The sequence below is a fragment of the Rhipicephalus microplus genome, chromosome X (assembly GCF_043290135.1).
Source record: "Rhipicephalus microplus isolate Deutch F79 chromosome X, USDA_Rmic, whole genome shotgun sequence".
Lineage (NCBI taxonomy): Eukaryota > Metazoa > Arthropoda > Arachnida > Ixodida > Ixodidae > Rhipicephalus > Rhipicephalus microplus.
In genome coordinates, this window is record NC_134710.1 from 102,963,051 (window position 1) to 102,988,346 (window position 25,296).

At 43.3% G+C, this 25,296-nt stretch overlaps 1 protein-coding gene across 1 annotated transcript; it reads right to left on the reverse strand.

Annotated features, from left to right (window-relative positions):
• Positions 1-17,402: 17,402 nt before the first annotated feature.
• On the reverse strand, positions 17,403-19,019 carry LOC119176288 (E3 ubiquitin-protein ligase MARCHF3). The gene has a single exon (XM_037427495.2). The coding sequence runs from the start codon at positions 18,861-18,863 to the stop codon at positions 17,955-17,957; it is 909 nt and encodes a 302-aa protein (XP_037283392.2). The 5' UTR covers positions 18,864-19,019; the 3' UTR covers positions 17,403-17,954.
• Positions 19,020-25,296: the final 6,277 nt, after the last annotated feature.

Sequence of the window (25,296 nt, forward strand, 5' to 3'; positions counted from 1 at the left end):
TCTATCTATCTATCTATCTATCTATCTATCTATCTATCTATCTATCTATCTATCTATCTATCTATCTATCTACTCTGTGTTCGGACCCTTTCGGACCCTATATACCTGCGCTTCACTTGGCAGCAGCAGCCGTGACATCAAGGAACGCCGCTAAGCCATACTTTTCTGGTTTTACAGATCAGAGTACAGCAATTGGAAAGCGCTGATTTCTACCATAGCTGTGGTGACAAGCATCCAGCTATCTTGGCACATGGACGACGCGCCCACCAACACCGCCTTTCGATGTCACCGTGGATTTCGGATGACATCTGACAGCGCCACCGCTAATTTGCACCACACCGTGGCGCCCCCAGCACTACAGAAAAAAAGACGTTATCTACCTGCGTTTCACTTGCCAGCAGCAGCCGCGGCATCAAAGAACCCCCATAAGCCACACGTTTCTCTTTTTTCAAGATAATCTTTCGCTTGATTACGGCTTTGGCCACCTCTGTTCTCAACGCTTGTCACACCTGCTGCAGCCAAAGTTGTTCCCGCGGTTCTAACAATGCCTAGCAACGCAGAACTTGCTCGTGATGTTGAAGCCTTACGGCTAGAAATCGTAGGAATGCATGAAAGCTTACGCATGATCAACTCGCTGTATGAAGAATCCAGGAAAAAGTACGATGCCGTGAGTGCGGAAAACAAAACCCTAACCAAGGAAAACAAAAAGCTGCCTAGAAGGAGAGCAGACCTGGAGCAGTATTTCTCGTGCAAATAATGTCGAAATCATTTGATGCCATCCACACAGGGCGAAAGCTGCGTAGCTGTGCTTCGAAAAATTGAAAAAAATATTGAACGCCCCGGGGCGCCAACCATCGTAGACACTGTTCACCACGTCCCAGCAAAGAAAGACAAAAATATAATTGCACGCTTCTGTTCCCGCACTAAAAAGGTTGAATTCATGAGCAACGCTGGAGAAGCGTGCCTAAACGCTACGACACTTGAATCACCTGCCTCTGCAGCGAATAAAGTTTTTGTCAACGACCACTTGACGCAAGACAACAAACGTCTGTTCGTGAAAGCTCTCGAGCTAAAAAAGCAACACAAATGGAACTTCCCATGGACAGATAATTGCCGCATTAACGCCCGCAAGACAGAAGGAAGTCGCGTGTACATCATTTTATGCACTATTGACCTTATCAAATAGTTCCGTAGCTGCCCAAGCTTCGTCGTTTTCATATTCAATCAGACCTACATTCACGACAATTAATGTATTTCTCTTCAGAAAAACTGAAATTTCTACCTAATAGCACCAAAGACACCCACAAATTCCGGATGCATTTTAACATACGTAGCCTTTCAGTGAACTATGATAGCATGATAGATCTGTTTGTTTATTCTAAACAACCCATTCACAATCATCTTCTTCTCGCAAATATGGCTGTCAAATTCTTATAATGTGTTATTTGGCGTTCCCAGATGTATACAATTGAAGCATGTATCCGTATGGAAACCCGATATGGCGATTCAGTCATTCTGGTTCAAGATAATCAGTCGTATTGTCGTCTCCGCGATCTGTCTTTCTCGTGCTCTAATGTTTATTCTGTATTTTTGGAATTCAACACGTCATTCCTTTCCGTTAATAGTACAAACACAATCACTAGATCTCTATATCTTTTCCCCGTCATCTTTTCCTGCTCCCTTGTGCTCTCAGTTGGATGTTATATCTTAAACGGCATTGCTAATGAAAACAAGAATGTCTTCATTCTCTGTGACATAAACATGTACTTTACTAACCCTGCTGATAGTCATTCCTTCAACTACCCCATATGCTATATGAAGGTTATGGGATAGATTAGCTAATAACTGTCCACATCAGATTTAAAATTTACCCTTTGTGGTTGTCAATCATTATCAGACCACATAATATCAAATTCACAAATTGAGCAACGTGTTGGTGTTTCTGTTTCTAATACAGACCACTACCCCGTATTTGTGCTGTTAAAATCAACCAATGCCCCAGTGCATAGAAAAAAAAACTTGAACACTTCCAAGTTCATCAAACAAAATGCAGAGAAATATTGGAAATTGATTCTTTCAGCAACTTATTCAGTCGTAGAATTTGAGCGATTTATTAACAAAGTTTGAACCGCGTAGGCAGGGTGTACGAGCATAACAGAGGTTTCACACTGCTTCTCAGCTCCGAGAAACCCAACATCCCTCTTACAAAACAATAATGAACATGAAAATCTTCACAAACAGGTCAAGCGTCAGCCTTTCAACGTAACGTAGAAGTCGCGATAAGTAACTTATTGTAATACACTCGCAGACTCTTGAAGAAGCTAAGCGCACATACTTTGAGAATGCAGTAATTATTACAAAAAATGACACTCTTAAAACATGCGATACAATCGGGTCGTTTCTTCATTTGTCTTCATCTAGCCGTAATCCTAATAGACTGAATACAGGAACAAGGATGGTAACGGAAGCCAATGACATCGCAAACGAGTTCAATTCTTTGTTCTGTCCTACACTTGATCATTGACCCGACAGTATACCACAGTCAACACTCAATCAGACCCCTTATTCATTTTGCCTATATTTTACATCACCGAAAGAAGTATTCGATCCACTAACTAGTTTACGAACTACTGGACACGGTTTTGACTATTTACAGCCCTCTAAAATCAAATTAATATCACCTCACATTGTCCATGTGCTCACACATGTAATTAATTGATATGTGGGGTTTAACGTCCCAAAACCTACATATGATTATGAGAGACGCCATAGTGGAGGGCTCCGGAAATTTCGACCACTTGGGGTTCTTTAACGTGCACCCAAATCTGAGCACACGGGCCTACAACATTTCCGCCTCCATCGGAAATGCAGCCGCCGCAGCCGGGATTCGATCCCGCGACCGGCGGGTCAGCAGCCGAGTACCTTAACCACCACCGCGGCGGGGTACCACACCTATAATTAACTGCATGTTTGAAACAGGTGCTTTTCCCAAAAAGTTAAAGCACAGTAAAATAACTCCCATATTCAAAAAGATGACCCAGAATTTATATCGAAGTATCGGTCCACCTGCATGCTACCTTTTATTAGCGATATCACAGAAAAGCTACTTGTTATCCGCTTAAAAAACTATTTCCAAAAATTTAATCTCTTATCACCTGAACAACATGAGTTTCGCAGAAACTATTCCACCGAAACAACTATTCATCATTTGCTGACAAAATAAAGCATGTCCTTGACAACGGCCATATTGTCGGCTCAGTATTTGTAGATTTTAGCAAGGTATTTGACACCATCTCTCATGGTATCCTATCTCATAAGCTAGAAGCTGTGAGCATTCGCGGTCGAGCACTTTCACCAATACGCAGCTCTTTAACTAACAGAACGCAGGTTGTAAATTTTGAAGGTTCACTATCACATGGTAAATCAGTCATAATGGATGTCCCACAAGGCTCGCTTCTAGGTTCCCTCTCATTCCTCGTATACATTAGTGATATTCATATCTGCCTAACTATAGGATGCCATCATTTTATGTGCTGACGACACCACTATATTTACTTCTAGCTGTTGCATGAGTACTAAAATAACCCGGCTCAACCCTGAACTGATCAACTTATCTGTTTTGTGCAAAAAAAAAAACTTCGATTCAATGCATCTAAAACCCGATTCATGCTTTTTCACACAAATATATGTGTCATCCCATCTGCCCTCCCATTCATCTATAATGATCATGTTCTTTCGCCTGCACACGAATTCATCTTTCTTGGGGTCAAGCTTGATCGTCATCTCAAGTGCAACCTGCATGCTGAAATGATATAAATATTATAGCTTTTTGTATCAGAGTACTAATTTTAACACGCTCGATTTTCCCACAGCATATCAGAACTTCACTTTATTATGCATTTATACGTTGCCACCTTTAATACTGCATTTCTGTCTGGGGAAACACATATACCGTGTATTTAGCGCATCTACAACATTTACACAATGAGACCTTGCAGATCATAAGTTTTTCTAGCTGCATGTCTCATTCGGTACTAAAGTACAGTTCATTGAGCATACTACAACTACTGCTGACTCAGCTCAAACTGGGTTTACTAATATATCGCACACTTAAGGATGAAATCGCTATCGATACATTTTGTGCATTTGCTCTAAATATTAGTAGTAACACTAGATTTTCATCTAACAGCCACATTTTACTTCCCCGAATGAACACTAATTTTGGGAATTCTCAGCTTTTTTCACTTCCTTTCAATACTGGAATATAGTGCCATTAGATAATAAAGCATGTCGCACCACAGTATTAATAAAACACATGAAAAACCTACTAAAACATTTCTCGCTATTGATTCATTGCGATTATATACCTAAACGTAAACCATTTCATTCGCTTCTTTAACATACCACTTATGTAATACCTATCACAGAATAGCGTTGAACTTTTTTCTGCATTTATTTAGTTTCTTGTTTCTAGAAATTTAAGATTTTTTGTCGTTAAAATCAGTTTCAAGCATGTTTCAATTATTTATATATCGATTGCACACCATGTTTTTGATAAACCTTTATGTTTATATAGGTTACGTTGATTGCAATTTTTATTGTTTATAATGAGTTCTGTACTATTTGTTTGTAGATTACGTTTCTTGTAAACACCTATTTCTTGTCGTTTCTTCCCATTATTGTTCATTTTTCTTATATGCCCTGCTTTATTATTTTCTCGCATCTTTTTTTTACTCATTAACTGATTGCTGCCATTTACATGACAAATTACAAATAGGAGGTCCCCCTCACAGTTTTCTGTCTATCTATCTATCTATCTATCTATCTATCTATCTATCTATCTATCTATCTATCTATCTATCTATCTATCTATCTATCTATCTATCTATAGTATCTGTTTAACGAATGTCTGTGCGTGCATTTGTAGATATCTTCAGCGAAAAACGTAACGTTTCGCTCAATAAAACATTACTACACCGTAACCTTCAATCCACATGCTTCGCATACCTTCTGAAAATGTAGCACTTTCATATTTATTTGTATTGTGTTCTGAGACTCTTTTTAATAAACTTGAAACTTGAGACATCGATTCCCAAGGTATGTGGGATCTGCGAATTTTTCGGTAATCTGAGGTGTCACGCTACTCGTTACATTTTTTTACTACAATTATCGCGGAAATCTTACACGCAACCCCTTCGTTTCATAAGTGGCACAATTTCATAGCTATACTTTTCTCGCCGCCGTGCACTGCCATGGGCCTGCCAGGTGTTGACAATAATAGTATCATCTAATGCGTCTGTCGACCACATATTAATCCTAGGCGCGGACGTATTGAATAAAAAGCGAGGCAAGATGTGCAACAACACCTTTGAAACAAAGTTGCTGTATCGAAGACATCATAACATGCTTTATCTGTTCTTTTTTCAAAGGGAAATTTCATTCTGTGTCTATTTTGCTTGTATATACGCTTCTCATTGTTGATTTTCTGAGCGAGCGAGGCTGACCTTGAACGCCTTCTCATAAACACTCGCAATTTACGCGGCAATTACATAGGTTAAAGAGTCAATGATGCTGCGAATATCTCTTTCCTGGACTATGCAATTTAACACTTTATGTATTTCTGCCAAACTTGTGCAGATGTTTTGCACGCTAGTATAGAAAACACCGTCAGTATTTCTGTGTGTTTGTTGGGAGATCCGTGATATCTTCTTTACGGAGATGATGAAATCTAGCGTTTTTTTTTTTATGTCACTTTTAGAAATGACATTACCACATGCAGCAATGTTATAGGTATCACTCCATGCTTGCGGATAAATCTAAAAACATCGAATAAGCACTTGCCGGTAAAACTTAGCAATTCGAACATGCCCGATAAGCTCTGATTTTCAAAGGCATTTCAAGCTGCATTTCAAACATTTATTGTCATTTTCAAAGCCGAGAATTATGCATCATAAGGAGCACACCTCAGTCAGTGGCAGCGACTTCGTACTGCAAGCTTCTGTCTTTTATAACAAGCTTTTAAGTTACAAACATAGGTGTTTTGTAATCAAATATTTGTTCTGGTATGTGTATGTTTGTGCGTTCAAACATTCCAGACATCTAAAAGACAATTAGTGTGTTCGCATGTTATCGTGTTCAGATATTATTTCATCTAATGTTTCGGAGTGTTGAGAATGATGATAATAAATTCTTTATGTTTCGTCAAGTAAATGAAAGCAGGTCGAAGAAAAATTGAGAAGCAGCTTGACCAGCACGTGCACCCACACCCCCAACAAAAAAAAAAAGCGCACTTAAGCGACTTTACAGCTGCGCAAATCAACAGCATTATTAACAGGGTAAATGAACAAGAAATGGGAAGAAATAAGAACACGGAGAAGCAAGATTATCAGCAGCAATGCGAAGCACATTCATTGCAAATAGAAGTAATAAGAATACATTAAAACAACTTATAATCCAAATTAAACGCTGAATTCCGGCAGATCGGAGATTTTCAAGAAATAAGCTTCGGTAATTGCCGTATTTCCTTCATAAGAAAATCGCAGCATATACACGGAGTGAATGACGATGAGTGGGGAGTAGTTTCGTGGGCTCTCAGCTCAGCCGTCCGTAAGTCTGTCTGTCTGTCTGTCTGTCTGTCTGTCTGTCTGTCTGTCTGTCTGTCTGTCGGTCTGTCTGTCTGTCTGTCTGTCTGTCCTTCCGTTCGTCCTATCAAATTAAATAACACGCAACGCGCGCCTCCATGCCAACCAGTGATCATTTCACATACTTCGACAGCGTAGCGCCATCTAGTGAACACTGTGAAAAGTAAGCGGTGGCCACCGCAACGCAATACAAAGGAGGGACTGAGACACAGCCATATCTGTTATGACCCTCTATGAAGGTGGATAGTGTAAATGAATAAGTAATTATCTAAGAAATAAATATTTATTACTGATATACGACGCCATTTAATGGAACTACATGCACAGATAAATAGTTATTTCATATAGAGAAGTAAAGCAAACAGATGTCTATACTTTATGGCTTGATATGGACTTTGATGAATAGTTATCCATGTTGGTCAATAAATAGCTCCTAGCGTCGGGGATTGCAACATGTTGAAAGCAACTACTTTACGGAAGGATGTGCGAATATAAGAAACTTCGAATTACAAATTCTCCAATGGAATGTGAATCAAATAGTATTTGCTACTATTTATATATTTTTTAAATTCTCCGTTATACGTTCATTGGAATGCTGCAAGGGGCAACAATTCACTGTCTCTATATATGTATAAATATTGTATGTATGTATGTATGTATGTATGTATGTATGTATGTATGTATGTATGTATGTATGTATGTATGTATGTATGTATGTATGTATGTATGTATGTATGTATGTACGTACGTACGTTGCTCGCAAGGCAAGGTTGAGATCGGGTCCCCAATAAATTCATTTGATATATTAACCTTCCACTGCCTCCTCCATCCGCCCTTCGGTGGTGTTAAGCACTGTTGACACAACTCCTGTCTACAGATTTTTTTTTTTCGTCGCAAACTCGTATGTTGCCCTTCCCGTTTTTTTACAAGCTAGTCATTTTGTCTCACACCGAATCGTTAATGACATTAATGATGTTAATGACGTAAGAAAGTCATTTGTTGCTAGGCAACATGGAAAAATAATTTGTTTAACTGTTCTTGTTTAGAATTCAGGAATATTTTTTGCCTCTTAAATTAACATTCTATTCTATGTTAGTGGGTTTGACCCCACCACAGTAGCTGCATACTGTTAAACGCGAAATGGTAAAATGTTTGTGTTCTGAGACTTAGGCACACTTCAGGCAAATATAGGTGGCCAAATTAATTCCAAGTCAACACTACTGCGTGTTCATAAACATGTCATAGTCGTGCCATGTGAAAAAAATACAGTTAAACCCACTTATAACGATATTGATTTTAACAATATATTGTTTTTGACGATGAGAACCTGGTGCACTGCCAACTTTTGTATATTTTTATGGTGAAATGACCCGTTTACCACAATGCCTGCATGCTGCATTATTGGTTGCAAAAATGACTTTTCACTGTTGGGTATATTGGCCGGAAGGTACTGGAATGCTAAATTCCCAGAAAGAAAGAAAAGAAAACGAGAAATTGAAGCAGTTCCACCTTCGCCGCCAACCCCAACGTACGCCAGCGCCCCTTCGAATTTATAATATGGTTTGCCGCAATGCGTTCCTGCATTGCAACAAAGCAAACTTTTGCAATCCTCCACGATGCGGGAGCAGCGTGGTGGCGTCTGTTAAAACATGCAATTCGAGAAAAAACAAGTTCCGACTTCAATAGTCTTCAAGCCTTTTGTGTCCGAAACTTCAGAAGTTGCCATGCATTGGCTCTATGGGGCTTGTGGCAGTGCCGTGAAAGCATTTGAATTTTCCAACATGTCCGAAATACCAGCAGCATTGTCATCCTTATGACTTATGGTATATCCCAACCAATTTCTTACTTTCTCACCACAGCCTCGAATCCCGTTGTTTTGCTTTTTTTGTGTGTGTGTGCATTCTGTTTACAGCAATTATTGGTTGTAAAAGTGACAATTTTTTGGCAAGTGAGGATTGTTATAAGTGCGTTCAACTGTACTAGAAGTTAACCTAAGTACGTTGAATGAATTTCACTAACTCGAAAATGTGAATTCCAGCATCAAATAAATGCTTGCTACTTAAAAGCGATAGTCCATAGCGAATATAAGACGTAGGAACGACATCTCTGCGATTCATGTCACTTGTTCACCATCGGTAAAACTTTGAACGAGTTTTCGCATTATCTATCCTAGTTCATTTGAATATCGAATTGCATTAAGCGCTGCTTCCTCGTGTGCGCGCGAATTATGTAGAACAAATGAAAGAATGTTTTTCTTTGTAGGTACTGATTACCTTGTTATGGCTGTCGCACAAACTGCGCAATAGAGGAAGGGGAAAAAACTTGTGAAATCGCGTCATGGCGAACGTATACATGCGTAAAATTCAATGCCTTCGTTGCTGAACGTGCCCCGCCATCTAGAGACCGTAAAAAGAAAACGCGTCGCATCTGTTTTTAGTGTCGATACTAGGCGGCGCAACTAACTGCGAAGAGTGGTGGCAGCGGAGGGTCAGGTTGGAGGTGTCATGTGGAAAAGCGAATTGAAAGGCGCCTGAGAATTGGTGAATCCGGTAAATCCGGTTGAGCCATTTCCATTTGGGGATCGACGATGCTGTCGGATGATCTATAACCGCATGTTTGTTCGATTTTTTCTTAAGTGTAGCATGCATTGGGAGATTTATGAATTTCGCGAAGAGGTAATGTTTATCAAGGCTGAAGAATCGAAGAATAGTTAACCAAACGTGCTTCATATTCAACTAATCCTATTTAATTATTTCGTTGTTTTTAATGGTGTGTTCTCGCACGATTTACTATGCGCAGGTATGAAAGCTTCTGTGGGACCCTTAGGTGCATTACGCAGTGCTAGTATGACCGAACAGGTCCAAAGTCTTTGGTGATATCGACTGAAACTGTATACCCGGCGTTTAGGATGAGGGATGCGGTTTATGCAAGTTCAGACCGGAAATGTAGCTTTACCTTTCTCATTGCGAAGTGGAGGAAGGGGGAGGAATAGTCGATGCTTTCGTGGTAGATCCTGTTTTGAGACTACATTGTACTGAAAATTTTAGACTGTCGGTATGAAGGTTTACCTATGTACCGGCATTTCAGCATCGTAACTCTCCGCAACATAACGCTGTCTTATACCCCACTCTCCCTTCGGACAAATGCAGTAAAAAAGGGGAGGGGGGAATCAAAAGCATCTTTGCATCCCGGAAACTAACAGCTGTGATCTTGACAGTCAGTCTTCGTATAAACTTATCATCTCCGAGGACAATTGAATAAACATACTTACAAAGAAAACCTTCACCGCCCAGTTCAAACATAAATAAAATTGGCTTGTCAGGCAATTTTGTGTTTTTCCATAGTTGGTGCCGTTATGCTGTGTAATTGCGTCCGACAATACTAAATATATGCTGCTCAATGGGCTCCTCAAGATTGTGTCCAGAACACCAAACGCATGTGGCAAGCCAGATAAGACGACTCATGCCGTCGCAGAAAGACGCATGCTGTTGAAACGAATTTTTTTTTTTCAAAGGAGAATAAATAAATTCTAAACAGAGACATCTCAGATTTTTTTGCAGGGTGCACGATTGGCTACAGTTCGAAATTTTGTGTCACATCTGTGTGGTGTGCTGAATAGCTTCGCTGGTCATCCACCTTCACAGATCCTCAATTTTTAACTATAACTATTTACGAGTTTAGGCTGAGCCTATATCAAAACTCTCTCGATGACGAGATCAAATGAGGCGAAATTCATAAGGATAAGTTCAATAGTTATCATGGCAGGTGTACCTTGAAAACAATGCGCCCATGCATGCAGCGAAAAAACTGAGGTTTATTGAGAAGTCTGTAATAGCGAATTGAAAAAGCTGGTACAGCGTCATCATGCACAAAGTGCCGCGCGCACGGGAACGACGTAGGAAAAAGAAGCAAATAGGACTAGCGCTCACTCTCGAAAGCAATTTTTATCCAAAGGAAACAATGTCAGCGTCCTGAATTAACCCAACCATATCGGCCAAAAATGACACCGTAAAGAATAAAAATAACTATACGGAAATGAACTGTACAACTTCCGCTTTTTATACAATAATCTCTTACAAGTGTTAGATAATGAAATTCAATGTCACTCAAGGGGGTCGATGGACAGCTGAACAGGACTCTCATTTCCTTTTCATATAAAATGCTTCGGCAATATCTCTGATCGATTTGTGGGGTTTAACGTCCCAAAACCACTATTTGATTATGAGAGACGCCGTAGTGGAGGGCTCCGGAAATTTTGACCACCTGGGGTTCTTTAACGTGACCCAAATCTGAGCACACGGGCCTACAACATTTCCGCCTCCATCGGAAATGCAGCCGCCGCAGCCGGGATTCAATCCCGCAACCTGCGGGTCAGCAGCCGAGTACCTTAGCCACTAGACCACCGCGGCAGGGCTTCGGCAATATCTCTGACGACCTGTCTTTTTAACAGATTCTGCGTTAAAAACGGGTGCTGCAGGACAGTGATTACTGCGTTTGGAGCCACTGTAGGATGAGACGCCAAAACTACAACCATCATAGGGGACGCCACCGTAAAGTGTGGCTGTCTCTTTGTTTTGTGTGCTCTTTGAAGCAAAAAAAAAAAAGAATATGTTTGAGGAGAGGAGATTAGCAATGCATATATAGCCAGACACACTCAGTGCTGTTTCATAGGCAAGCCGGACTTTGCGAATGAGGCTCAACTCTTATACGGATTGACAGGATACTAAATATGAGACTCGTGCACAAAAGCAATGCGGAAAACTGCCTGAGTCACCCAAGAGCAACACACGAGCAGTACCACGGAAAAGATAGACGGAGTGCAACTTTGATCTGCATCTATATAGTGTGTCGTGGACAGGTCATTAGGACTCGCATCCTCGAAGATTTACAAGGCCCCTACTGAGTCTTTATGCATGGCGCAGTGTAATAGACGTTCAGACGGTAATTAGCCTTCACATCTTGAGTTGGCTTTCGCATGAATCGGCCTGACGGCACGATGCAGACTGGCGAGTTTAGCCGGCATGTATGTATACTAGAAGCACATAGTTGGCCGCAAGGCCAACAATATTTATACTGTCAGAGTGTGTGAGAGGACAGGTTATGAGTGCGCTTTGCTGCTCACAAGCTAGGCAGTGACACGTGTGGCGTAACACGCTGTAGAAAGGGGTCGGACTCGAGCTGAGTGACGCAAAATGACTCCGCCGAGGCATTCGCATTTGGTGTACCACGCGGTATCAATCTGATATCAATGTCCGCTAGCAATCCCGCTTCCTTATTTTTATGCAGTGGTAAATCACTTCTATGATCAAAATATTCAGAGTTATTAGTCTATAATTTATCTATAGCATCACGACGAGACGCCGCATTATTTGTGACGAGCTTTAATGCCAGTAATATGTGACGTGGGCAATGTAGAGTTTAATCCTTGTGCCTTGGATGTGCAAACCCGTCAGAAAAAGTACATCGACCGCAGGCTCACAAAATATATACACACGTAATTTATTCGCGATTAAGGGACATCAACTTAACATGACCAGTTCACGCGAGTGTTAAGTTTTGACCAGAGTCTTCAACATCAAGCTCGGTGGTGAATAAAATTGTATGTGTCGTGGAACCTTTGGTCACTGTAGTGTATTTTTCATCCGGGGAGTAGGAGAGAGTCGGGATGATTGGGACACTTTTTATAGTTACATTTTTACAACTTGGATGCAAAATCATGTTTGACTAAATATAATTTAAGTCTAAAAAAGCTGCAAAAACAGTTCTGAGACACACTGGTCCCTTGAAAAGCTGCAGCCCACCATCATATCCAGTTTTTATTTCTTTTTTTTTTTACGTGGACTATGGTGCAAGTCTAGACTGCGTTGCACTCTTTTTGAAGAATGTCGCCCTAACTTCTGCAATTTTTTCTTTAGTCATATGGTTACATGGTGTGCATGTTATGGTTACACGGTGTTCATGTAACGACTTTTGCCCTCGCTTTTTTTCTCTCATATTTTTCACGGTGCATGTAATGCGACGTGACAGTAAGGTAGGATCCTATAAGGTTCCTTGAAGCAATTCTGCCTGGATAAGCAGTTGATGCCAAGGCTGCTTTAACGACAGTGCATGCTAAAATATCCGTGGATATGTTCTGAGTGCCATTGGTTTTTGCCTCGGAGTACAAAACTGAAGTAATAGCTCAGGATGGTGGTCTCTAAGAACATCAACCAGCATTTTTTCTGCTAACTTGCTGAGTTCCCATGACGTGGAGTACTTCCAGTTTAAGTCTGTTGCAAAGTGGTTCATTCATGAACTCACCTGAATTCTTGTAAAACGATGATGCATTTTTTTTACCATCAGCAATTATTCGTTCAAGATTGCTTCACTGTGGCGATCATTCCATGGACCAAATAAGACTTGAATAAGGAGCTCTCTCAGCCCCCTCAGTCCTTGAACTTCATCGCTGCTCGCTGAAGTTACATTTTTTATATTGTAAGAACCCCAGTCATGTCTCTTTTACCATCATTTTTGTTGCATACTAATCTCAGATCATCTAGTATCACACTGTGTGACAGAGGTGAAGCCATATTTTTTTTGTCAGGTGATGGTGGGGATGGCGAATGCAAACATGAGAAATTCCAAGGGAGGAGGTAGAGTTGAATTTCCTACTTTAACCTCCACCCCTGGGTACTTTAACGCTGTTTGATATGTTAGGCGTGTCTAGATGCCTTCTCTTCTATACACTAGCTATCTTTTCGAAAATGAAAATATAGTGGTAACTTCAAAATGCATGTGTTCACACAAAAAGCCAGCTTGAGATTTGTTTCTCCTCATTTGCGACACTCCTTCAACCCGATGAGGCAACTGACATAACTCCTGCTGTAGCCTACAATTCACGTTCTTATGCCGGAACACTCACAAATGTGTAATAAAAATTCTAAATAAAGAGACTTGTGAATTATAACGCTAAGCAGCTTACCTATCTAAACTTGAAGTCCAGTCAGTTTGTTCTCTAATCTAATCTTCACGGCATCGATCATTATTATAACTGGCTTCTAGACAAATGTGACTTAACCGTGCAGCTGATTTGCCTTTTGCTGCACCAGCCTTTCTGTGGGGAAGTGTGTCCCATTTCTCTCTTAACTGAACAGCCCCATTCCTCTCAAGCTACGTTGCCCAAAGTAAACAACGTTCAGCGGCTTAAGTGCAATTGTATACTGCTTAAACTATCAGCCTTAAAAATAACGGCGCGTGTTTTCGAACAAAAAAAATGACATGAGCGTCCCAAAGTGGTTTAAATCTGATAGCGTCAAAATTCAGATGGCCGAAACTTGCTCTTGACGCGTGAAAAAGGCAAATTCCAGTTGAAGGTAGTTCAGTTCGTGGAAGATGCACGTCATTACAGCCAGGCAATCTGTATGCTAGCTGCATCTAACATGTACTTTGCGAACCTCTTTGAAGTAATAATACTATCTGGGGTTTAACGTTCCAAAATTACCACATAATAATGAGAGACGCCGTAGCGGAGGGTTCCGTAAATTTTGACCATCTGGTGTTCTTTAACGTGCACTGGCATCACACAGTATACGGGCTTTTACCATTCCACCTACATTTAAATGCGACCGCCGCGACCGAGATCGAACCCGCGACCTTCTGGTCAGCAGTTGAGCACCGTATTCTCTGTTCCACCGAGGCTGAGAACGTCATTGAAGTATGTGCAGGAGAGATAGGCAAGCTGTCTCATTCTTCCAACTAACCCAAACCTCCCGACTCTCCCTACAAGCAGATAAAAGCATGCATCAAAAGCACGCATTCGTTCACGAGAAAGTACTTTTTAAGCGCACTGTACAGTAGAAGTATCGCTCAAGGTAGACGCCTGAACAATGGCACATCGCACAATGTGTAGCCAAAGTTTAATCGATGAGTTCAGGAAGGGCGGAATATTTTTTCCTCAATTTGACTGTGCATCACGCTCTTCTATTTATCATAGTACGAGGCGAGTTGAGCAGTAAACGTTTCTCCTGCACGTCACTTAAGAAGGCAGTGACGCGCATGGACGCGAAAGTAGACCATGCATAGCGCAGCACTAGTTGATTGTCACTAGGTGCTGCTTTGCTTACAGCAATTACACTCTTGCTGTCGTCAGATTGTTAGAATTTTGATGCCTCTTTCACCGCACGTTATGAAGGCAAGCAAGCTGTTAAATTCTTTTCGACGATGTGCTTGTCCCTTGGAATTCGTTTTTTTTTGTCTGTTTTTCTGTTTTTTCTTTCTTTTGTTTATTTAATAGACTGCGCTTAAAAAACGCACAAGCTGACGCACCATGGTGGGAAGTGCTCTCGAGAACTGACTCGGAAAAGCAGCCAAATCGTCGAGACTTTCAGTGTATCACATGCGTTTTCCCAACTGCATGTGGTAGGCGACCATATTCTTTTACAATTTGCGTGAAGCAGCGGCAAACGAGTATCGACTAGAGACCTTGACGCGCATACAAACAAAAATGCACAAGATTGTGCAGAGATTTAGTGAAAGTTTTATTTAGAAGATCCCTTTGTTCCAAGTGTTAAAAGAAATGCTTATTTTACCACGACTTCAATTATATATATCACAGTTTTCTTGCGCGTTGCTTCGCTGTGTCCACAAGATGCGACATAATAAACGAATTATTGCGCAGTATAAAACAAGAATGAAGGAAAGTATAGATATATCTCTGGTGCCCATTTTGCATGGTCGAGCAAGTAAGGGTGGCTAAGTGGACGTCTTAATATGTCATCGGTTCTAGTGCAGATAAAGAGTACACGCACGCACGCAGCGGCAACGTGCCTTTATCAGCGAATACATGTAAGTGGCACGTAGGTGATAATTTTGCTCGTGCCGTAGTTCACTGTCCTCGTTCAGCACAATATAGGGGCCAATCCTGGAGATAGTGCAATACGGGCCGACACATCATTCGGTGTTGACACGTTTCTCGAGAAAAGGTGGAATGTAAGGTCTCTGTCACATTGTGTGCACCAGCATTGCAGTGGCGGGCAGATGTGGTGCTACAGCGGCCACACCATTGCACGCCATAGACCTCTACGCGATGCGGGAAACAATGACATGACACACACGCGTTAAATGCTATGTTTGTGGAAGAGAAATGTGAAAGCACAACTGCGAGTGAAAATGGCGTTTTTTTTTTTTTGTTGAACAACGTAATGGTGATTGTTGTTATATGGGGTTTAACGTCCCAAAACCACCATATGATTATGAGAGACGCCGTAGTGGAGCGCTCTGGAAGTTTAAATCACCTGGGGTTCTTTAACATACACCCAAATTCAAGCACACGGGTTTGCAGCATTTTCGCCTCCATCGAAAATGCAGTGGCCGTAGCCGGGATTCGATTCTGCGACCTGCGGGTCAGCATCCGAGTACCTTAGCCACTAGACCGTCGCGGTGGGTCAATAACGTAATATTACTTGAGTTCCGTAGGAATATATCTCTTCCTACAACACGTGTACAAAACAGCCGGAACAGATAGATCAAAGGTGAATAAACCAAATAATACGCCTATTTTAGATAACTACCGCTCGCAAAGGTTGCTGAACTGATGCATCAGGCAAGCATGTTCTCGACCAAAAAGACGAACGCGGAAGTCAACGCCGCCTAACTCGCTCTTCGAATTCGTTTAACATCGTTCTCGGGAGTTTGGGTGGCCAGAGATACCAGCAGCGATGAGTACGAATGAAACGATATTAATATTATGTTAGATTTAACATCACAAAACCACCATATGATTATGAGAGACGCCGTAGTGGAGGACCCCGGAAATTTCGAGCACATGGGGTTCCTTAACGTGCATCCACATGCTGAGCACACTGGCTTGGAGAAAACGCAGCCGCCTCAGCCTGGATATGATCCCGCGGCCCACGGGTTAGCAGCCGAGTGTTTAGCCACTTGACCACCGCGGCGGGGCGTGCAAATAAAACGAAAAAAATTACGCCATCTCCCGCTAAATTGAACCATGTGTAGATGCGAAACAGCGGGCGCCAACGCTTACACTGGCGGCGGCGTCAACGCTGGCGCTCATCGCAGCGTTGCGCACGAGAAAAACCTGGGGAGGTGCAAAGCATGCAGTGATGAATCAGTGTCCCCTACTGAAACATGCCGATCGCTGCTAATGGGCAATGAGAGATAGAAGACTCCATTGCACTCAGAGACCTGCAGTCCGGTTTCAGTTGACGCACACGCGCTGCCAATTTTTATTGTTAAAAAACGCAGAGGAGAAATCTCCCACCGTCACTAACTTGGAGGTCAAGACCCAGTGCCTTTATATACGGGGTGGCCAGTGAACGGTTCTGGCCACCCCGTATATAGTCTGGTTTTGCAATGGAGAAACGCGCTAGCCACAGGCTCACTGCGTGGGAATGTCGAGGCGACAGAGGTGTACGCGCATGCGCAATGGAGGTGTAAACACCACGGGAATGAATTTCTAGTGGAAATGAGGGAGCGAGCATAGGTGCTCACCCCGAGTCTCATTGAGAAGCGAGAGAGATGGGAACGTAACACAGGAGAAAAGGGACGCGCATGCGCCGTGGGGGTGTTAACGCCACTGGGAGGGATGCCGAGAGAGGGAGGGGGAAAGAGTGCAAGCAAGTGGTAGGAGAGAAGTGGAGAGTAACGCGCAGATGTTGGAGAGAGGGAAGGAGGAGAGTTGCGCCTGCGTATTGCAAGTGCGGACGCCACCGCGGAACATAGGCCCGAGCAAGAGATCGTTCGCATCTAAAAAATACCGCGACATTGTCAGCAATGTGTTTTTATTCACGAAGCTGAGCAAGTGTCGCAGAGGTGTTAAACAGTGTCGGGTAATTACCGGCAACTGTGCTACCATGCGTGCCATTTGCTTAAGGAAAAAAAGCAGTGGGGCCCCATTTTTTAAATAGTGTTCCTGCTTTCTGAGGAATACGGTCCCAGGTAGCCTATTTCGACCAAGGCGATATGACCCGGTATTCGACCCGGTATGAAGAACACCTGCGAAAAAAAAAAACGATGGAGGGGCGCAGTCTCGTGTTCCTCCTCATCCTTAGTGCTGCTGTGCAGTTGACAGTCAGAAAAAAAGGAACAAAAACAAAACTGAATTACAAAAGAAAGCGCCTGGAAAATGCCACGGGCGTCTTGCGTATTTTTGTAACAAATGAGCCGTTCTGAAAACGGCACTGTTCCGAGGTACCTTGATTTCTTACATTGAACAAACGCTTCTTTCCACACGTGCGTTGGTCATGCACCAGTGATAACAATAAAAATAAGTGATCAAAATAAAAATGGTAAAAGTTTACATTAAAAAACAGCATGTCAAAGGCGTGTAGTGCGGTACTCCCACACAGGGCTGCCGGAAGCCACGGTGTTCGGCGAGCAAAGCTCCAACGATGAATCGAGACCAGAGGTCAAGGTGCTCCTGCCTGTGTGTGGCAGCATGCGGGTGGTAGGGATGACGGCGTTGCCTCTGCCGTCCTGCGGTTTAGACCCCTTGCAGTCAGGTTCGACAGTGAGGTACGGATCACGGGGCGTGTCTACCACCTTGATGTATGGATTAGCCACACGCCACTTCCTCCAGCTGCGGTAGTGGTAGCGGAAAGTGAGCACAGTCCAGGCGCTGTACACTGTGAAAAGCATGAAAGCGAGCACAGCGAGGCCGATAGGTTCCCATAGCCGTCGCTGTAGAACCTGGTGCGCAGCGCCGTGCAGGCAGAGCACGCCGCAGAGGAAAGCCAAGGGCGAGAGCAGGCCGAAGCACAGCAGGTCGCCGAAGAAGGCGCGGCGCACGCTGACACTGTTCACCCATTCACAGAATTGCCGGGGCCGACGCTCAACGTTGAAGCGGTAGTGGCATATCTCGCAGGTCTCGCTACCACTTGTGCTGAGCCAGTGCTCGAGGCAGAGCAAATGCACCAGACCCATTGTGCCCGAACACAGGCAGAGCGACAGCAGCGGAAGACTGTGGTCGCCCTCGTGGCAAATGCGGCAGATGGGTCCGCTGCTCGCCGTCACGTTGGTCGCCGCCAGGATCGGCGAGAGCGGGACCGGGTCTTCGTCGTTGTCAGACGGCAAAATGTACGCGCTACGTACCTGCACGCGTAGCACGGGGTTCGCCCAGAAGCTGTCGGAGAACGCGCGTGCAAGGGGCCCGCCTTCGCACCGTCCGCCGATGATGGGCGTTGATTGCAGGGGCATATCGGTTGTGGCAGCGGCTCCCTCGGCCATATTGTGCGTCGAAACAGTTTACCTTTCAGTGACACTACTTTTGTCCAACGTCTCGTTTAAGTATCATCAAACAGGCACGTGATCGTCGTATACGTCAAGGAAGCATAGCTGGTAGGGCTGGATTCGCTTTCACTGTAGCACCGTAAATGTAGAAGGATTTTACCAGACGCTGCTCGCGAGTACTTCTTATCTTCATTCTCTGAAGACGCACATGACGTAACATTGTCTCAGGTTGAAAATTTTGGAATGTGGCTGCGTATAAAGGTATAACATTATAACACCCATCTACCGATAAGAAAGGCACGGCTCACATTCATGCGTCAGGCTAAATGCGTGCGCTGAGGTATGGTGTACTTGTCAGTTCATGATAGTGGCTGAGTATGTATAGCTCGGATGAGTCTCATTTATGTCTTTATTCATACGTGGGAATAACAATGCATTTTACATGGCAGAGACCGCATCCCGTGGCGTTTTCATTCCTTTAACCTGCGACGCGTGCCCGATTTCCACTTTTCGGGGCATATATTTTATTTTCGTCTGCAGCAGTGGCCTTGGCGTAGCCACAGAGCGTGGAAAGTGCTCTGTCTATTACCAATGGCAGCGTTTTATTGCGATAGCAATTATATGGACACTCTCGACTGGGACCCGCAGGTCGCGGGATCAAATCCCGGCTGCGGCGGCTGTATTTCCGATGAAGGCGAAAATGCTGTAGGCCCGTGTACTCAGATTTGGGTGCACGTTAAAGAACCCCAGGTGGTCGAAATTTCCGGAGCCCTCCACTACGGCATCTCTCATAATCATATAGTGGTTTTGGGACGTTAAACCACACATATCAATCAATCAACTCTCGACTGGATTTTGCCGCCGGCGTCGATGTCGTGCACCGTATCAGAGGCGCCGAAACTTCAGCGCCTTTGATTTCGAAGCACTAACACGTATTTGGGCCGTTTTGACTGACTAGATGTTTCGGTGTCACTCCGCATTTTTTTAAGGAAGTGGTTAAAATATAACTTTACAGATAAACCGTACGCTATGAGTTGAAGCATACACAGTCAATAAGCGTGTCTGGACGGGTGGGCTGGTATCGGCAACGACAACAACAGTATTTCTTCCTAGGATCTTTTCTCGCGTATTCAGTCTTTTAGCCCGAGAAAAGCGGCTTCATTGGTATGTTTTAGACAAATAACTTACTAATGAATGTTCATTTTTTTCTTTCTGTTCATTGAACAGTTCTTCAGATCATTTATTATTATTATTATTATTATTATTATTATTATTATTATTATTATTATTATTATTATTATTATTATTATTATTATTATTATTAATTTGTGGACTACCCGTGTCGGTTCTTTTGTATATTGTTTTGGAGTCATCGTCATCATATACCATTGTCGTCTTGAGGTTGTTCAAACATACTCACCTTTACCGTGGGAAGAAGATGGCATTGTGCGTTAAAAAGAAAAAAAGAAGAATATAACAAGAAAGAATGCAATAAGTCGCAGAAGTCCTGAAAAATCAAAGCTGGACATTTCTGATGTGTAATGTGGTAGCTTGTATAATGTTGCTATGGGTTTTAGCTATAGGTGATGCTATATACTTTTCAACTACGATATCCTTAATCCCGGTTTTTTCCCTGATCCACTCTGCTCCCTTCTTGTCTCTTAAGGTTACACCTATCATTTTTCTTTCCATGTTTCTCTGCGTCGTCTTCAATTTAGGCTGAACCTTCTTTGTAAACCTCCAGGTATCTGCTCCATAGCTAAGTACCGGCAAGATGCAGCTGTTATATTCCTTCCTCTTGAGGGATATAGTGGCAATCTACCTGTCATGATTTCAGAGTGCTTGCCAAATGTGCTCCACCCCATTCTTATTCTCCTATAGTTACTTCAACCTCGTGGTTCGGCTCCGCAGTTATTGCCTGTTCTAAGTAGGCACAGTCTTTTACAACTTCCAGTGCACTATATTACATATCTCGAAGCGTTGTTCTCTTCCGAGGTTGTATACATTACTTTCGTTTGGTGCAGATTGATTTTAAGGCGTATACCTTTCTGCTCTCCTTGTCTAACTCCGTAATCATGAGTTGCGATTCACCTTCTAAGTTACTCAGCAATGCAATGTCATCGGCGAAGCGCAGATTATTAAAGTACTCTCCACAAAGTCTTATCCCTAACTCTTAACATTATAGGCCTCTTAAAACCTTATGTATAAGCAGGCGGCAAATATATGGCATTGGGAAGATTGTTTCCCCTGCCTTACACATTTCTTCATTGGTATTCTGTGTCTTTCTTTATGAAGCACTATGGTAGCAGTTGATCCCCTGTAGATTTCTTCCAGGACGTTTACATATGCTTCGTCGACAATCTGATTCCGCAGTGTCTGCATGACGGCTGATATTTCTACTGAATCAAACGCCTTCTAGTAATCTATGAAGGCGATGTATAGTGGTTGGCTGTATTCTGAGCATTTCTCTATTACCTGGGCATTTAGCACGCAGACAGAATAACCACTGGTCATTAAGGGCAACTAACTGGATTTCCAGAGAATTCAAGCGAGTTAGGGGAGACAGAAAGTAACCTGGGCAGATGAGATAAAAAAGTTTGCGGGTATAAAATGGTAGCAGCAAGCACAGAACTGAGTTGACTGGCGGAATATGGGAGAGGCCTTTGTCCTGCAGTGTACGTAGTCAGGATGACGACGACGACGACGATGATGATGATTATGATTTGTTTCTGAGTTGCTTTTGGTAGCTGCTAGGATCTTGGAATTGTGTTCAAGTCAATGCTGGGCTTTTAGCGAGTTGTTCGGTTATTTCTAGGTTATTAGCCATTTTTCCTATAGTTCAGAATCACTCAGCTTCACTATTTTCAGACCTTGCGCGACTTAGTGTAGCCTTCGCTACTTTTTTTCTCTTTCTTTCTGTCTCTTTCTCTATATTTCCTCTTTCTTTCTCTATCGCTCACGTGTTTCACTTGCTACACTTCACCGAACCGAGTTTTCGTTTAACGCTCGCACATGTCGGACTCGCTGACGCGCAGGTCATGGTATCAAATCCCGGGTGTGGCTGCTGCCTTTTCGATGGAGGCGAAAGGGCTGTAAGCCCGCGTGCTCAAATTTGGGGGCACGTTAAAGAACCTCAGGTGGTCCAAATTTTCGGAGCCCTCCACTAAAGTGTCTCTCATGATCATATATTAGGGGCGTTAAACCTTACATATCAATCATCAAATCATGTTGGACTCGGTATTAAAGTTTTCCCAAGTACTGTCACGCATATTAACATGAGTGTTGCACGACGGAGCACCAGTTACCTATTGCTTAAACAGCTTGACTATAATGAGAACGAAGATAATTCGTGCTGGTTCATGATGATAACTTTTCGTACACATTGTATGGTTCAAAGCTTTTGGGACTGGCTTAGACGACGTCGCTGTAAAAAAAAGAGAGAGAGAGAAAGAAAGCTTGCCACAGCCGATGGGAGAACGACTATCTAAATCCGATGTCGAACTAGCGCAACCATGCACCACTGCGCGTCATAATCAGGTCAGCGAATTCGCGCAGATATTGGAGCATTAAACTCTGACATTTCGTACAGATTTCAGCGTGAACAAGTAATATCGGTCTTGAGCGTAACGTAAGCTTAGACCACGCTGTGGCAGCTCAGTGGCTGGCTACGGCGCTGTGCATGAAATCGTAGGTTCGTGTCCGGCTGTTGAAACTGGCGGAATTTGTCTGAGACCGAAGCCATCCAAGTCTGAGGGCGAAGACGATCAGGACAGGACACACAGCCTATATAGGTGGAGGTATTCCGAGGGGGGTAGAATGTAGAGACGCTAGCGCATCACGCACTGGGTGCACAGTAACTAACCAGGGATGCCCACAGTCCTCGGTTAGTCGGTTAGCATTCCTCGTAATCGGATCCTGGTTTTGGACCATAATGTCCAAAATTTTATTTGACGCAAGGTAAAGAAGTAGAGACGTGTGTGCACATGTTTCAAATGAGAACGCAACAAGCAATGCTGTAGCAGGCCTTGGTAGCATTGCGAGAGAGTTATTGGCAAAGCGGAGTTGTCTGAGATGGGCGTCTACTGCTGACGCGATAAACGAGCTCTGACTGCAGTACAAGAAGTGGGAAAGTTGCGGTTTTTTTTTCTAAAGGTATTTTGTGCAGCTAAAGAAGAATCAAAGAGAAACAAGAAAAAAGAAAGGCAGGGAGGTTAACCAGATGGTAGTATTCGGTATCTATCTATCTATCTATCTATCTATCTATCTATCTATCTATCTATCTATCTATCTATCTATCTATCTATCTATCATCTTCAGTTTATATAAGCCAGTAAGCCTAAAGGACCAAAGGTCGTCATGCATAAAGGTGTCTGAATGAACTAAGGCAGAAGCAGCGTTCCATAGAAATATGTGTGATCCCGGCTGCGGCAGCTGCATTTCCGATGGAGGTGGAAATGTTGTAGGCCCGTGTGCTCGGATTTGGGTGCACGTTAAAGAACCCCAGGTGGTCGAAATTTCCGGAGCCCTCCACTACGGCGTCTCTCATATTCATATGGTGGTTTTGGGACGACCCCACATGTCAATAGAAATATGTGCGCCATGTAACATTACTCTGCTGATCTGTAGAATGCTGGCTAAGGGAAGATACGTTGAGCAATCCATACTGTGGCCTCGGTTGTAGGCCCGTGTACTCTCAGATTTGGGTGCACGTTAAAGAACCCCAGGTGGTCAAAATTTTCGGAGCCCTCCACTACGGCGTCTCTCATAATCAAATGGTGGTTTTGGGACGTTAAACCCCACAAATCAATCAAACTGTGGCCTCGAAGGTCACACCAGTATCAGAACAGTCTCTGAGTCTGCTTATACACTAAATTTGTTTCACTTGAATTCACAAGGCGGCGTCAATGCTTAATTTTCTGGTGCGCTGAGGGGCATTGAAATTAATTTTGTCGTCTTGCTCTCCTGTTTTACTTTCAAACGAACCTTTTATAAGTCAAGAATATTGGGCGTCGTCGTCGTACGCGATAAACTTGGTGCCGGTGAGCGTACAGAAATGTGGCCCTCAAAGGTGCGCTGCCCACATGCATGCGCCGTTTTCCAGTGATTGGTGATCTCTCCATCGTGGCCTTGTGAGCAATCAGCCGCTCCTGGTGTAGCAATTTCATATTTTATCGAAGTGGCACTTCGCGTTTAAGTGTTGCCTGGACATTAACAAACGATCGTCGTTGTCACTTGTGGCAACTGAAGTGTTGCGCTGCTGAGCACGTGGATGAAGGTCCTGTTCCCGGCGTGAAGGAAGGGAAAAAATTACGTCATCTCCCGCTAAAGGGAACCATATGTATATGCAGAGCAGCGGGCGCTAACGCTTACACTGGCGGCGACGTTGACGCTGGCGCTCATGGTGGCGTTGCGCACGAGAGAAACTTGAGGAGGCACGATGCATGCACTGATGGACCGGTGTTTCCTACGGGAACATTCCAATTGCTGCTGATGTTGCAATGAGAGACAGACGGCTCCGATTCGCCACAGAGACCCGCAGTTCGCTTTTAGTTAACGCGAATACTGCGGATGTTCATTCTTCAACAAGCACCGGAGAAATCTTCCACTGGCGCTATATTGGAGGTCAAAATCCAGTGCTTTTATAACAGGGTGTTCAGTCAGTGAGTGGCTGTCAGCGCGAGCAGTCTTATTTATTTTTTTATTTTTTTCAATCAAGAAACTCGCTAGCAGACGCTGTCTGCTTCGGCGTTGCGAAGCGAGAGAGGGGGTAACGTAGGAGAGAGAGAGGAAGGGCATGCGCATTAGGGGTGTAGACGCCGCGGCGAGGAATGTCTAGAGGAGAAAGAGGGGGAGCGAGCGTAGGCTAGCAGACGATCCGTGCCTCGACGTTGCGAGGCAAGAGAGGGGGAGAGTAGGAGAGGTGAGAGAAGAGGAACGTACATGCATGCGCAGTAAGGGTGGTTACGCCGCACACCTGATTGAGCTCGACCCTAAGCAGCTTCAGATCTAAACGTTAGGAGGAAGCATAGCGCGATACGAAAAAAAAAGGATTAGAGAGAGCAAGAAGAAATAATGAAATTAAGAAATGAAGAGAAAAAAAGAAAACGGAGATATATAGAGAGAAATAAGGAATGAAGGAAATAAATATTGGTACATCAGGCAAGCACAGTCCAAGCATCGCTTGGCCCCATTTTTGCGATAGCGCATGGACTTCTGAAATATTTATTTAAACCTCGTTTTGGAACGGAGGCGGCCTAACAGACCTGGTAGCCTGTTGAAGATTTTAAATTGGTAAATAATCTTCATTCCACGTCACAGCTCCTTCTTTAAAATTTTTTGCGGAAATTTGGGTGTCTCTATGAAGAAACGCACTTCATGCGACAAACTAACAAAGATCGTTAAGATCCCTTCAGGGGTAACTTCAACACAA

Coding starts and splice junctions, on each gene's coding strand:
- LOC119176288 (XM_037427495.2), bottom strand. CDS start 18,863: ATGGCCGAGGGAGCCGCTGCCACAACCGATATGCCCCTGCAATCAACG.